The sequence below is a fragment of the Dreissena polymorpha genome, chromosome 4 (genome assembly GCF_020536995.1).
Source record: "Dreissena polymorpha isolate Duluth1 chromosome 4, UMN_Dpol_1.0, whole genome shotgun sequence".
NCBI classification, from domain to species: Eukaryota; Metazoa; Mollusca; class Bivalvia; order Myida; family Dreissenidae; genus Dreissena; species Dreissena polymorpha.
In genome coordinates, this window is record NC_068358.1 from 38,188,463 (window position 1) to 38,205,187 (window position 16,725).

At 37.6% G+C, this 16,725-nt stretch overlaps 1 protein-coding gene across 1 annotated transcript; it reads left to right on the forward strand.

The window, feature by feature from the left end:
* The first annotated feature begins 62 nt into the window (after positions 1-62).
* On the forward strand, positions 63-14,875 carry LOC127878355 (uncharacterized). Its single transcript, XM_052424884.1, has 5 exons — positions 63-383; positions 842-857; positions 10,489-10,684; positions 12,565-12,683; positions 14,467-14,875. The coding sequence occupies exons 1-5, from the start codon at positions 63-65 to the stop codon at positions 14,571-14,573; spliced, it is 759 nt and encodes a 252-aa protein (XP_052280844.1). The 3' UTR covers positions 14,574-14,875.
* The last annotated feature ends 1,850 nt before the right edge of the window (positions 14,876-16,725 follow it).

Consider the following 16,725-nt stretch of genomic DNA (forward strand, 5'->3'; position numbering starts at 1 on the left):
AGATGAAGATAATAGCGAAGATAATAGAGATGAAGATGATAGAGATGATGATAGAGATGAAGATGATAGAGATGATAATGATGATAGAGATGAAGATGGTAACGATGATGATAGAGTTCGAGATAATAGCGATGAAGATAGAGTTAGAGATGGCAGCGATGATGACAGAGATGAAGATATTAGCGATGATGATAGAGATGAAGATGGTAGCGATGATGATAGGGGGGGAGGATGCTAGCGATAATAGTAGAGATAAAGATGGTAACGATGATAACATAGATAGAAATGGACACAACGATGATAAAGATCACGCTGACAGAAATAGAAATGGTAGCGATGATGACAGAGTTGGAGATTGTAGCGACGGTGATAGAGATGAAGACGTTAGCGATGATAATAGAGATTACTATCTAAGCGATGATATACATTAATATGATAGGAAGATGATAGGGATGAAGATGATTGCAATCATGATAAAGATGCAGATGGTGACGATGATGATATGGATTAAGAAGATAGCGATGATGATAGAGATGACGACGTAAGCAATGATGATAGGGATGAAGATGGTGGCAATGACGATAAAGATGAACATGGTGGCTATTCAGCATCGTGGAAGCCAATAGGCATTGAAACTTTTGAGGCAAACGCGGTAGTGTTGTTTCTGTTGTGACTGCGGTTAACAAATTGGATTTGGTGCAAAAAAAGAAAAACTAATATAACTGTCGTCTAAATCCTTTATTAAATATGACTTTTGTAAGTTGACAATAAAATTTGAAATGTGACGATATTTATGAAATGTTTTGATGATTAAATTGTATTGCTTTGCTGTTTGTTACAGGCTCTTACCGAGCGAAGTAATTAGCTAAATTTCACTTACCGGTATACAATATTGAGTACATTTTACTTTGATATAAGTGAAATATTCATTATGAATAATTTAATTAAAAAATGTATATTCAAAATGTTTGATCTTAATCATTCGGTTGATAACTAGTAAAACTACATACTAGTACTTCGTTTTAGGGGCTATAATAAGGGAGGTAATTTTTTAATTAAATTGAATAATCCTGAGCTCCGACGGGAGATTGAATCCCTGACTTCCAGAGTGGTAGACAGTCACTCTAACCACGTAATGAGCTTTACGAACATCAAGGCTGTTGGAAGTAACCTTAAATCAATACACCCCAACCTCTTATAATGTTTAAAGGCCCAGTTTCATGTCTTGCATGTCATGCATTGCCCGCCCTAAAAATCATTCAACAGCTCACACGCCTTGTCGCAATTTACGTGAAAAATCCCGAGCTTCAACGGAGTGGTTGACAGACATTCTAACCACGTCACTAAAGAGCTAGCACAACAGAAAGCTGTTGGAAGTGACCTTAAATCATTTCATAATTAAAAGCTGCAGTATCAGAAGTATTTGCTGGAGTGTGCACTGCTCACTACAAAACTCAAAAGCATTTATATGAAGACACAATTATCTGTATGAGCACTTGGTACGACGTTATTTTTGAATATTTCGTTGTTCATGCGGTAGAAAAAAAAACATCGTTGCGTATAACGCATCTACTCTTTGCTTTTAGGTCGGATACTACATGATGAAGTTGTCTCCCTTAGATAAATCGAAGGACTGCATCCGTTTGTATGGTAACATAATTATGTAAATATTGTCACCTTACGCATACGATTTAAAATAGAACAAGGACAAATTTGTGTATCAATTCAGTTTTGTGTATTTAAATAAATGCATTTCAATTTTAATTTAAAACGTAAACAAAATATGAATCCATGTAAAAAACGTATGTTTAGTGAATTACATTTTCAAGCATATGTACATTAATATGTAAAACAAAAACAAATATTCACATATACCACACATAAGGAATACATTTTAATATTCACGCATTAGGCATTCGTTAAAAGCAAGGGCAAATGCACAAACATTAGTATTTGTGCGATAACTAGATCAATTAGAGGCGCGTTTTGCAAAAACAAGGCTTAATGTATCCGAAAGGTCGCTTAATGTGTCGCTTTTATTGGCAAAAATCTTGTTGCAGCGGAAACTGTCGTCCCATATTAGCCTGTGTGGAATGCACAGGCTAATCAGGAACAAAACTGTCCACATATGCATTAAGCCCCGATCTTCTAACACGAGGCTCATTTGATCTACAATGTGTGTTCAAGCGCACACGTGTAAATATCGCTAAGTACGGATCAATAAAATCGATCCGTTATGAATCACACACAGTGTATAATTAATACTAGTCATACATACGCAAGTGAATTAATAGGTTCTCTTTAGCATCGGTAACTCAAAATGAGCACTTCGCCAAACATTACGTTCAGTACAAAATTAAAACATCACAGGCTACAAAAAATGAATTTTGTTAGTACTAAATACGTCGATTGAACAGCATTACATCCATTTTGAACACAAAATCGAAACACAATTGTGAAGATCCGCCATGACCTCGACGTAATGAGATAATAGTTCCGAATTAACACAACGGATTCGTCAAATTGTCGCAACTAACGCACGCACGTCTACTCAGACGCACATTTCTTACCATGCGACCTCGATTCCACTGATTTGAAACGCCGGAAAACAGGCACCTCTGACTCAAGTAATTTGACTGTCCGTCGTGAGACCAGTCACGTGATATGATAGAGACAATCTGGTTGGTTCAAGACGCATTTGTGCGGCGCTCTGGGAAAACGGGGCTTGATAAATGTTCGTAAATTTCCGTCCCAGATCCGCTTATGCAGTCCGAACAGGCTTATCAGGGACAACACTATCCACCTTAACTGGATTTTTGCTAAGAAGATACTTATTTGAAGTCAAAATACCATACATTCGAAAAGAATCCTTCCTGCTTGGACTTCACAGGCTAATCTGGGACGATACTTTAGGCACATGCATTAAGCCCCGTTTAGCCATAGAGCCGTTCATAAATGTCACATGCATTAGGCCCGGTTTTCTCAAAACGACGCTCAAAAGTGTCACGTGCATATGAATTAAGCTCCGTTTTCCAAGAGCGCCACTCAAATATGTCATGTGAATTTAGCCCCGTTTTTCAAGAGCGCCGCTCAAATGTGTCATGTGCAATAAGCCCCGTTTTTCAAGAGCGCCGGTCAAATGCGTCATGTGCATTAAGACCCGTTTTCAAGAGCGCCGCTCAAATGTGTCACATGCATTAAGCGCCGTTTTCCAAGGGCGCCGCTCATATGTGTCATGTGCATTCAGCCCCGTTTTCACAGAGCGCCGCTCAAATGTGTCATGCACATTTAGCCCCGTTTTTCAAGAGCGCCGCTCAAATGTGTCACATGCATTAGCCCCGTTTTTCAAGAGCGCCGCTCAAGTGTGTCATGTGCATTAAGCCCCGTTTTTCAAGAGCGCCACTCAAATGCGTCATGTGCATTAAGCCACGTTTTTCAAGAGCGCCGCTCAAATGTGTCATGTGTATTCAGCTCCGTTTTCACAGAGCGCCGCTCAAATGTGTCATGTGCATTTAGCCCCGTTTTCACAGAGCGCCGCTCAAATGTGTCATGTGCATAAAGTCCCGTTTTTAAGAGTGCCGCTTAAATGTGTCATCTGCATTAAGCCATGTTTTCACAGAGCGCCGCTCAGATGTGTCATGTGGAATAAGCCACCTTTTTTACAAGAGCGCCGCTCAAATGTGTCATGTGGATTTAGCACCGTTTTTCAAGAGCGCTGCTGAAATGTGTCATGTTCATTAAGCCACTCACATGAGTCACATAAATTAAGCCCCATTTTGAAGCGCGACTCATTTAAACGGTTCAATCTCCTAAAATCATGCCTCGTAGCATTTTTCAATAATGATTAACAGGACGACATAATGTTATGAGGTCTTTAAGATAATGTAAGAATGTATTTGTTTTTATCAAGTAAACTTTTTATTTTGAAGCTTAAAATCACGCACAAAAACTGTTCGCCAATACACGCCGGGTATGCGAATACTTCGTTGACGGATGGCACTTCACTAACAGAGAACAACAAACGCCACGCGCGAGAGGTGAGTTCTTCAGCTTTTTTTGTTGTTATGTTCTGTTTATTTGGTTTTTAGACACAGAACATTGTTTGGGTGATTAATGGTATAGCACTTCGTATTGCGAAGAAAGAAATTCGCGGAAAAACGGTGAATTATTAAAAAAAACGATAAAATTCCATCGATAATCAGCATGAATTGAATGATCAGTACATATTTTAACAAAATAAACATACTTGGAAATAAATCAAGAACGTGCTTACTATTCGAAATAAAAGATCAATATATCCAGTAATGTTACAACATGTTACATTTTAGTTTACTAATGTTTTTGAGAAAATTCAAATGTTTTAAGAGTCGCATGCACATTTTTCATCTGCACTTCGTTTACTGATCATCTAAAAAACAAGGGCACTTCGTTTCCCGACATCTAGACACTTTTTTTCCAGATATAACACACTCGTTTTTTTGTGAATAAAAAATGCAGAATTCGCTGTGGAATACTGTTTAAGTAAGCAGGCAATAAAAAAAAATGTATGTACTTAGTACGCAAATAAAAAATGAATTACCGAAGCATGTTCTTATCCCTTTGAAATATGATTATGATTTGGTATAAATATGAAAGATAAATGTTAAACAAATTGGATATGTCTAATGAGTAAAATCTATATACCCATATATTTTAAATTACGTTCTAAACGGTTGATCTAAAGCATTTATCTTTATGTCCAAATGAAGGTAATAAGGCTATTTACTTATATATTAGATAGCATGTCATGAATAATCACTCTGCTTAAACTGCCTCTCAGAGATTAATATCAGCAGCGATGCAGGTCCGAAATTCTATTCGAACTTTTTGGCTCAATGCCAGTAAACGAAAATAGCAATAAAAGAACGGGCGGGGTCGATTTAATCACACGACAGTGGTGTAAAAAGTTATGCATATCCGTCTTTGTTTTTAATATAAACACAACACATGCTGCATATGAAGTTGCATATAAGTGACACAATTATTTATTACAGGATGAGTGAATCGGAGCTTATGAATGCCGCCGACGGTTCGTTGTTGGACATTAGTTTACTTCGTTTGTGGGGGTATACTAAGTACTGACTCCATAATATGACATTTAAACATTTTATGTACGCATTCCTTTTTCCAGAATCAGTTGTTTTTACGATTTAGTTTTACCCGTGTTTCTTAAAACTCAACCAATACAGTGATTTATGGTCAGGTGAATCGCACTTCGAGCAAACGTTAGCGTTGCGTAAAGGGAAGTGCTCCCTATAAGCAGGGCTCAAAATTAAGGGAGTTTTACCATTCTCTTTTTAATTTTGTTGCTACGCAGAAGTATCGTCTTGATGATGCGATTCAAATAAGCACAACCGACATAGGATTTTATGAAGAACAAATGTGTATTTTCCTCATAATGACCCCTTCACTACCGTTATCTAGAGCCCTGCTATAAGTAAAATTAAACACGATTGTGTTGATCCGCATTATCAGTTGTATTTTCATTTCTCTGAATCTCAAGTTACCAATAAAAAAACAAGTTCATTATGTACACATTTATTTAATAATAAATATTATCTTATTTGAAAATTGCAATTATAATAAACACAGTATAAATTAATAGCAATGTGATTTTTGAAAAATATATTTTCAAAATGTTTCGTATGAATAGCCATAATATAAATAAATGCATTTAAGGTAGAAGATAAAACTCAGTTATTAGAGTGCCCGCTTTGTTGAAAGTCTCCGTAATCTGAAGTGCCCTTTATCGGTAAACAAAGTGCCTGCAACTTTATGTATGCCACCTATTACAACATGCACTATCTTTTTTTATATTTCATTGAATACTATCAAAATTTCAGTATTTGAAGCACAGTGATTACTCTACATGCTGGAATAGCAATCAATTTCTTGCAATAATTCTAAGTAGTTTTATTTTGTTAAAATGATTACCGTTCATCCAGTTTATTCTGTTTTCCGATCGAATTTTCTATTTTTGGGCAAAACTGTACCATTCTTCCGTGAAATTGTGTATTCCCAATACAAAAGGATACACCATTTATCAACGCGACCATGTATCTTGTCTAAAAAACTAATCTTTAGGATATAACTTTAAATAAAACAGAGGAACTTACCTCTCGCGCGTGACGTTTGTTGTTCTCTGTTAGTGAAGTGCCATCCGTCAACGAAGTATTCGCATACCCGGCGTGATAAGGTGGTCGACTGAGTTTGTCAAAATGAGTCTTTGGCCGCGAATATGACGTCAAATGGACGACTACGTCACCGGACAACGAAGTGTGCGACAGCTATTGCAAATAATGATGGCACTGCAATTAAAATCAAAACGTATAATGCATAAATACAGAATACATTACTTTAAGAAAGATTGTAATCAGTGCCGGATTAAGCACCATGGAGGCCCATAACCAGTGCAACTTTTGGGGCCCGGACGACGGATTTCGTGATAAAAAGTAAATTCTGAAATAAAGTAAAGTAAAATATGATTAAATTTTATTTGTGGATGTATAAAAACGATGTTTACGCGCGAATGATTAGTCCTTTATATTGCATATCAGGGCCGTACCCAGGATTTTTTTACTGGGGGGGCCCAACCGGGGAGGGTTTGGGAGGGGTCCCCCCCCCTCCCTATATATATACTTTTTTTTAATTTGGCACTTTGCAAGGTGAATTTTAATGCTTATAAAAAACGTATTTTGTGATATGAATTAATGGAATATAACAAGTAAATCAGTACATTTCGGAAGTCTTAAACTTAAAACATTGGTGTGAATTCACAACAATATTAAAAGCTTTAGATTTCCGAAACTTACAGGTTTAAACTGACAATTATCCACATCAACTCTCGTATTGCTTCCATCATTTTTTTTCACAAATCAATAACGTCACAGGTTTTTTTTTTAATCTGATTTTTGGGGAAAGACCTTGTCATTTTTGAGGAAAAAAATGCGCGAAACGTCTAATATTTGGGGGAAATAATGAAAGTCTTAAATAATCAATTTAACATATTTGACTGTTTTTAAACAAATTCAAGGAAAGAGATGATTTAATTATACAATATTTTTCTACACTGGATCAGGTTAACTTATATAATGAGATCAATTTGTTGTTTCAATTTTCATTTTTTTACCAATGTGCCATTAATAGGTTGATATTACTCAATTCTCGGTACTCAATTATTTTAAATACTGAATTCTGCCAAATTCTTATCTGTTGCTCGGCAAATTTATGAATCTGTTTTTCTTTTAAACAAACATGTAAACTATCTCATCGTAGTCTTGTTCAGTGATTTCCTTTCAAAAATTATAAATACTCAGTTGTAATACCTTTGTCAGTTTATTTGTTCCGGTTCAAATTCAGGGCCCTATTCTCAATGCAAAAAGTATATATTGGGACCTAAAAATTCCCAATAAAAGGTTTAAAAAAAAAACTTTTAGAAGGGAAAAATACGTCTATGGCCTTCTCAACGAAGAAAAAAACTTGCGATGGCTATTATCAGACCATAGTCTACGAACTCCTGTAGCAGTTGCTTCCATTCACTGCACGTATCAAAATACATGTTACATCAACCATCGATAGGTGAAGCATTCATGATCACAATGGGGGACTGATCGGGGATGTGTGTACAAGGCGATAAGAAAACATTGCCTAGAGGCTTATCTCGATTGGCGAGCGTTAATCCCCTTGTTTATCAGGGACAATAAAACATAGCTGCTCTTTTGTTTTGAGGGAAAGTATACTAGTGGGCCCTTGCACGAGAGAAAAAATTGCAGTGGGCCGATTAAAAAAAAAAAAATCATAGTTCGACAGCCAGCTGGGGGGGCCCGGGCCCCTGGTGGGCCCATGGCCTGGGTACGGGCCTGCATATTTAGTAAATAATCACAACCACGGGTCCCCTTTAAGTCGCAGGACCCATAGGCATTTGCCTACTCTGCCTTATGGATAATCCGGGCATGCATGTGCTTGTGATACACAATGCCCCCTATTGCGCTTTGAAGCCGCATGGCATCTATTTTAGAGAACAAAGTAAAAAAAAGGCCAAATACTTCGCATAAAATCAATGGAGCATAACGAACTCACTCTTCATCTGTAATGCCTCAGTCACAAATAATCCGGTCGCCGGCCGATGTGTCCGATCTCCAGGCATCGGGATGACTAGACACGTCGGAGTCGTCCGCCGTCCGATGAGTGACACAAACTATTTGTTATTAATCGCCAACTATGTTCACTCTTAGTGTGACAGTGATCTATGCCTTTGACCATGTGATCCCAATTTCATTAGGACCCAACTATTTGTAAAGACCAAAGCACATTAGAAGTATCTAGCCAGTTAGTCAATACGTTCACATGTTATTTATGGGAAATAATTTTATCTCTCAGTGTTACAGTGACCTTGACCTTTGACTTAGTGACCCCAATTTCAGGGTTCATCTACAGGCAAAGGCCCATTTACATGGGAAATATCTAGCAAATTGGTCAGTCTGCTCACAAGTTATTGATCAGAAACGAACTGGTCTACCGACGGACAGACCGACCGACATCCAGCAAAAACAATTTACCCCCTCTTCTTCGAAGGGGTGCATAAAAATGGAAAATATCTAAGTTTATTTTTAGATAGATGTTTAATAGTTCTATGATTTTGAAAACGAATAACACTATTGGTTATATTTTACATGTGTTTCTACATGTAATTAAGTATTGCATCGATTTACATTGTGTCGCGCTTGACTAGGCAAATTGATTCCTACTTAAAAATGTTTGGTTAGAATAGTCATGATATAAATAAACGCATTTTAAGTAGAAGATAAAGTTCGGATATCAGAGTGCCACATTTATTGAAAGTATCAGTTATCCTATGTGCCTTGCTTCACAATATAAAAAAACTTTTACCATTGTATCAAATCCACCATGCCCCGTCTCTAAAAACCTAATGTTTTTGATAATTATAATGGAAAACAACTTACTAATTTACCTCTCGCACGTGGCTTTTGTTTAGCTCTGTTATCGAAGTGCAAGCCGTATGTCGAAGTATCCGGCTGACCAGCGTGATGTAATAACTAGTTCTTTACTGAGGCATTTGACGATCGATTTGCGTTAAAAGGTATAATGAAAAACATTTCCTTCTCTACAGGTGTACTAATTATGCCCATACTCATTTGGCTTAACCAATTATCTATTCAAGTTTGAAACATTTCGAAACACGGACGTTATTTGTTTACTATTCTGATTGGAATATTTTAAAGTATAAAAACAAACTTCCGCGCTAAATTCCGGATAGTTGTATTTTCAGTAAACAGTTCCTAAGTTTAATGTTTTAATAATTTCTTCATTCGACTCTTCAAAAACGAGACATTTGGACTAAGATTCACGATACTTTATTTGGACATAAACAAATGAATATGGTTGTCGTTGTTCTCGTTTTACTGGGCCTATCAGGTATGGAGGGTTCACTGTTATGGCAACACTTAAAAGATTTTGTTCTTGAATTTCTGCAATGTAGCATGGTTATGTTGTTATTTTTAATGCTTGTGTAATTTTACAGCAGTACATTAATACGTGTATATTCGTCTTAAGTACGACAAGTTCATACGTGGGCCTGGTTATTAAAAACGGCCCATTTATTTTATATAATAAATTACAATTAGTTCTACAAGCAATATTCTTATCACACTTATTTAAGTACCGGTACTTCAGAATAACCGTTTAAACAGATCAAACTCGAATTAAAAATTGTCCAACACAAGAATAATACAAATGAGCTTGAATATAACAACGAGACTCATTATAACCACGACGGTGGAGGTCTTATGAAACATAAGTCCGTCAATCACCGATTTATTTTGTATATATTTTTTAATATGTAGTATGTAGTAGACAAAAATACTTCTCAATACATACGAAAGTATTAAGCTCTAGCATTTTGCTGAACAAGTAGTTGAATCGCGCTCTGTGAAAACGGGGTTTAAGTGTGCTTAAAGTGTCGCCCCAGATAAGCAGTCCGCACAGATACTTTTTGCTTTTATTGTATTAAAGTGTCGCCCCAGAAAAGCAGTCCGCACAGATACTTTTCGCTTTTATTGTATTAAAGTGTCGCCCCAGATAAGCAGTCCGCACAGATACTTTTCGCTTTTATTGTATTAAAGTGTCGCCCCAGACTGCACAGTCCACACAGATACTTTTCGCTTTTATTGTATTAAAGTGTCGCCCCAGATAAGCAGTCCGCACAGATACTTTTCGCTTTTATTGTATTAAAGTGTCGCCCCAGACTGCACAGTCCGCACAGAAACTTTTCGCTTTTATTGTATTTTTCGTTTAAAGGAAGTCTCTTCTTAACGAAAGCGAGTTTGTGCGGAAAGTGTCGCCCCTGATAAACCACGTTACGCAAATGCTTAAGCCCCGTTTTCCCAAAACCAAGCTTAATTGTAAAGCCAAGGTTATACAATGTTGCAGTGGGCAGCACGTGGGCGGGCGAGTGCTGCTCAACTCACTACGACACGGGCGTGAACGAACACTCGGCTAAGTGGTGCCCGGCTTTCTGCTGCGGCTCGTCGCTGACAGGGCTGCTTACCTGTTGTGAAAACGGACTTCTTAGGGCAGCGAGCTACGACCGGTACCCGGTCTGCGCCGACTTCTTCGTCCAGAACTAGTTAGTTGCCCTGAGTGTTTGTGACGGGTGATGTTCGTTGTGTAATTTGTCTCATGCAAGGTTGAATTAATTCTTCTGATGAAGAATTGTTGTTTTTAGTTACCGGTATTACCTTTAATAGACCATGGTACGTGTTCGCGGAGATACATGTGTAAGATACGTATACATGACTGACAAATCGGTAATGTGCGTGTGTTCGATTTATTTGTCTCTACTTTATACAATAACATACATGAAAAGTATAGATGAAAGTATATGATGTTTTACCAAAAGCAATTAAAAATCTTCAAATATTATAGCAGAAGGCATTGTTCCAATACAAAAGTAGATAAACAAATTACGCAATTACTAGTACAAGATAATTAAAGAAAGTACGAGCGACGTTCGATCCGGTAGTTATAATACTGAAATCGCTTTTCCGCAAAAGATATGACGTTCTCAGTGACACCAATTATGCCAATTGTTTAACGTGTAATACTTCTTTAGTTAAAAGTTTCTGCCACTTTTCGACTTGGTATTCAGTAGGCCATGTTCCGTTTTAAGATTGCATTGTAAATTAATAACACACGGTTGCAACGTCAATTCAATTTTCATGTGTTTTAATTATGGGGGTGCTTTAATTATCGGGAAATCTACATCCGAGGAACAAAAATGCGGAACAAACTACATATACAATATTTGTAATTGACTACTTTTTATTTAATCGTTACCAATTTGCTCCAGTTTGAGTATTAACAGTATATGCTTGATGATGTGTTTCGGGGACTTGTTCACTTTTTTTTTCATTAAATGCCTCAACCTGCTTCATTCAACGGAACGGAAGAGCTGAAATTGTTTAAATGAAAACATTTTGTACCAAACGAATGATTTAAAAACAGCTAACTTCACCAAATAGACGAACATGGGTCGTCTGGATCTATGAAAAACGCTTACACCACTCAACTACGCCGACACTTCAATACCAGTAGTACCAGTATCAAGCCAGGTTTTGATACACATTTTTAAGCAAACAACAGTCCAAATGTTGCAATTGCTTTGCGTTTTTAAGGCTTTATATGTATATTTATACATTTTGTTTAGAGTTGGAAAAAAATCGTCCCATTCGAGTGGAGCGGGATTCGATAGTAGTTTCCGTTTTTCCGTGTGTGGTAAAGCGGACAAGGATACGACTTTTCGTATCTTGATACTTTGTCCGTTTTCTTTCTTTTTTTATAATATGTTTAAATTGACCAGGATATGATAGTTAATATCCTATTATTGTTACTTGATATTATGCTAAAAAAGACCAGACAACGATTGTTAATGTCCATTTTTCGTTACTTGCTAATATGTTAAAATGGATCAGGATACGATAGTTAATGTCCTTTTTTCGCTACTTAATAATAAATTTAAAAGGATCACGATACGATAGTAAATGTCCGTTTCTCGTTATTTGATAAATTAAAAAAATGAAACAGGAAACGATAGTCAATATCCGTCCGTCGTGAATCGCCACCCCCCCCCCCCCCCTCTTTCCAAAAAAACAACACCTACAAAGCCCTGACACACACGCGGCAAAATGGACTATGTTTCACATTAAGACTAAAACGGCTTTCAAAACATGCCCCCTTTTTTCAACCAAAAATACGGATTTGCACTATTTATGTATTGTAATTCACCAATGTTTCTGGCAACAAAACATCATGGCAATATTCGGAAGATCAATCTTTGTTTTACATCTAACGGCAACAACCCGTACTTCAGCCACTGGATAAGTAGTTTTGGTACATGATATTCTAATTAACCGATTGGCTAAATAATCTTATAAATAAAATAGTTCACATGACGAGGCACACAATGTTTATGGTATTTTGATTCAAGTACCGTTGGTTTCGCTTCAGTTGGGTTGCGATCGTGATCGGTCTGGGCGGACTGGCCGTCTTGACGTGTATCGGGATCATCTTGGCGTGCACCATCGGGCGATCACGGCAACCCGTCGCGCCCTCGGAGACACGAACACGTATGTGTCTTATAATTGTCTATATGTAGTTCACATCTTCTCAGATACAATTAAACATGCTTACTGACTGTTTCTTTTTTCGTTGAATCTATATCATCACCCCCTGCTTCTTTATTTACCATAGGCAAGAGCAACATAACAGTAAGTTAATGATATTTTCAATACTTTTTTGCTGAACCGACACCTCAGTGAAGCCTCGTGCACACTTTCACGATATTTGGTACAATAGCCCAGACTGATTTCGAACGTGGTTCAAATCGCGATCATACGATATTGCACTAGCATCGTCTCAGGTATACGTACGGTTGCTGTAAGGCGGCACTGGTAGGTTTCACCAAGATATGATACGATCTGTTGCGCTAGCGAAAAAACATACGATAAGAGACGATTGTGGCATTTTTTTTTCTGCGATTGCAGTACGATTTAAGAGAGTTAACCACGATAACATACTATTAATCAAGTACTTTTAAGACAATTTAGATACACGATACCTACCGGACCGGTAGATGTGCCTATTGCATAATCGTGAAATAATAGCCGCCAAACGTTGTTATTTCGGAGTAATATCGTGACCTACCGGTAGTCTTTGCGATGTATGGGTTCATCGTGTACACGCGTGAGATGTCAGAACAAATTTTGCTGAAGATCCTACTCGTATCGGTCAAGAACAAATGATCAATCCGTAGTATGTACGTAAGTACACGTACCATATCGTACTGTGTGCAGTCTTGTTAAGTCAACGTCACTCTGTAACGTGTTTTGTCACATTCTTGGCTCATCGTCGTTCCTCCGAATTTGTTTAAAGCGGGAAGCGGACAACGACAACGAGCGAGGCATGGTATTGTAATGCGCAATGGGGGGGGGGGGGGGTTAGAGGGTTAGGGTAAGGGTTAGAGTTAGGGGTCGGGTTTGGGTTAGCCTTAACCCATACCTTAACCCTATCCCGACCCCTAATCCTAACCCTAACCTTACATAACCCAGGGTTTCAAGCAGGACAATCTAAGCGCATCGTTCATAGCTCGATCTAGCCTATTCGATAGCATCAGCGTCAATTCGTGTCTGTTCATTTCAAATGACGGAACATTGTTATTGATGTCAAGTGTATGCGTTTTGCAGACGTAGTGTACGTATGATACGAGAACGGTGCGTATGATTGAGCTACGTTGAATGGCTTAAGTGCGTGTGTCTACCGCTTCAGTTATGATTTCAGTAGGATCTTCGTGGAAAACTATAGAATTACTATGACTTTTCACGAACATTCGAACGAGGGACAATATGGACGCGTTGCCTGTATGGCTCATTGCGATATTACTATACGAATCCCGCTTTATTTACCTCTGATCTCTTAAGATGCGACGTTGTAATAGGGGACTTATACTATATTCCATCACATGCTTTCACATGTATTGCTGTTTTTATGAGCCTGACACGGCAATATAATTTTCAAATTTCCAAAAAAATTTGCATTCGCCTTCAACCGTTGGGGCTATACGATATGCTACGAACGCTCACGTGTGACGTGGTGCATAACGATCGAAAAAGATGACCAAATATTCAAGAATCACAAACATACCATTACCGGTAATGTTTGCAAGTCATGGATTATCATAGCGAAATTCGTAACGGCGTGACAGACTTGTTCATAGCAGGATTTAATTTATTGTGCATCACATGGTGTCATTGTAATTAGTACCACAGTATCTATCAACATAGTAAATTGTCTTACATCCACCTTCCAATGTTATTAGTTTTTTCACGTGTTTTTTTCAATCGATTCTTGCAGCCGTTACAAATAGCGCCTACGCCTATGGCGCCCCAACTTACAACAAGCCGACCGGAACGGCGCACGGGGCTGGGATCAACGGGAACCCCACAAGTGTGGTATGGTGACCACAGACCAAGCCAACATGCGCTAGGATCGAGCTTAAGCTAAGGTTGCCTATCGGAGATACAAATGTATTAATAGCCGGGCTTATTGACGGCATATCCACTTACACTTATTGAAAAATATACATTACTGATTTTAATATCCATTCAGTTGCAATAGAATTTAACATAAACCAGTAACTAGAAAACAAATCCTTACTGACAAGTGACCTGAATCAAACATATTTTAACGGTTTATATTTTTTGAATACAGCTACCTTGAATCTCAAATTTGTTTTACGCTCAATAAATCTGATTATACCTGCCTCAATAAATCCGTTTAAACACGTGCTCAATAAATCTTATTATGACTCTTTCTGGTGTTATACAAACAGGGGCCAATACATACAAGTATAGGTCCCTGATACAAATTATAGTAGATCGAGGGGGTGGCCGGGGGGAGGGGGGGGGCAACTCCGAAAACTACATCGGACAATACCTCCATTGTTACTTCCCATTTGAGAGTTTCTCTTTGCAGAACCTGTGAAATTTATATTGACTATACATACTAATAATTACAACTCTAGTCTTATTGTATTCTTTAGTCTTATTTTTAATAGAATAGTTTCATGTGTATAAACCCACACTTTTCTATCTTTATTGGGGAATGTCAATCACTTTCTGATTGATTGGCCAACGTTCAAACATAATTGAAGTTTGATACTTCTGGTACTATGCGCACAATGTAATAAAGAATTATATTTAAAGTGTTTATTTGTCCGATCTCTTTATTGTTAACAAAGTCATTCCATGTTCATGAAACAACACAGTAACCTGCAGCATGTTTGAATTAGAGGCACATTATGCAAAATGGGTCTTAATTAAGCAATATGCCGCCAGCATTACTACAGGCCAGTCTGGTAAGGAGCTGCATTACTACAGGCCAGTCTGGTAATGAGCTACACTGTCCCCTATTAAGTACCACAAGATTTTGTGCTCTTATTAGTAGATAGGGTAGCGCCAGACAAAACCATGCGGATATGAGGGTGGTCTGGAGCTAAGCTAGCCACATATGGCATAAGACCCATTTTTGCATGATGCTGGTAATTAATGGCTTGTTTTCAAACCCTTTGAAAACATGTCATATATACAATGTAGGTTGCAACCAATGGTTTGCAATTCTACGCAACTTTATATAGTCAGATATCATAACAAACCACAGATAACTCTATAGTAATATAATAATTTGAACATATATGTTAAAATTGACCAGGCAATAGCTTCTTTCTGTGGATTTGTTTTGTCTTGCCTTCAACAAATTCTATGGCATTTTAACCCAATGCGAACAAGGGACAACCTTCATTTATCTTCACGGGACATAACACAGCCAGTAACCACCAAAATGTCAACATGTATCTTTATGGGAGATAACAGAAATATCTTCTGCAAGTAGTTCATATGTAACTTAATGGAGTAAACATGGCAAGTAAATTGGTTTCAATTAATGTATTGCTTGTATTTAAGATACTTTAAATCATATATGCTGCTTTGTAGGACTTGAATTTATACCAAGGTAATACACATAGGTATTTCATTGGGCCAACTGTTATGACTAAGTTTCATGAAAATTGGACAATAAATGTGCCCAACAGAGCCATAACCAAGTTTCACTATAGTGATATAAGAAATACTGCCCCGACCCCTAGCTGCCGTGTTTTTCAACAAACCTGAATAATTTTCCAACTCAGCGGAAATATCATTGGAGTGAATGTGTTGACCACGTTTCATGAAGATTGGACTTTAAATGTGAATTCTATAGTGTTAACAAGGTTTTACTCTAACCATGAAAGGAAAACTGCTCCGCTTCCTGGAGGCTGTGTTTTTCAACCACCCGGAAGCATTTTTAGATGGTCGCTTTAGCGACCGTCTAAAGTGCTTAGTGTAAAATTCAGGTCGGTACGTCCTAGGTATGATTAGCCCAATTCCCGCTTACTACGCGCGAAGAAAGAGTTGTATAATTTATGCAAGAGGTTTGAGTTCTCCAATTATGTTTATTCACAAATGGAAACATTATATTAATATCGTGTTAAATGCAATAGTTTCGAATGGTGTTTTATAGAAAAGAATAAAAAAAAACAATGATCGTATTGTACGTGTCGCGGAGGAGATTGTTTAT

Coding starts and splice junctions, on each gene's coding strand:
- LOC127878355 (XM_052424884.1), top strand. CDS start 63: ATGATAGAGATGATAATGATGATAGAGATGAAGATGGTAACGATGATG. Junction 10,685..12,564: donor GACTTCTTCGTCCAGAACTA/GTTAGTTGCCCT, acceptor GTTTCGCTTCAG/TTGGGTTGCGATCGTGATCG. Junction 12,684..14,466: donor GCCCTCGGAGACACGAACAC/GTATGTGTCTTA, acceptor CGATTCTTGCAG/CCGTTACAAATAGCGCCTAC.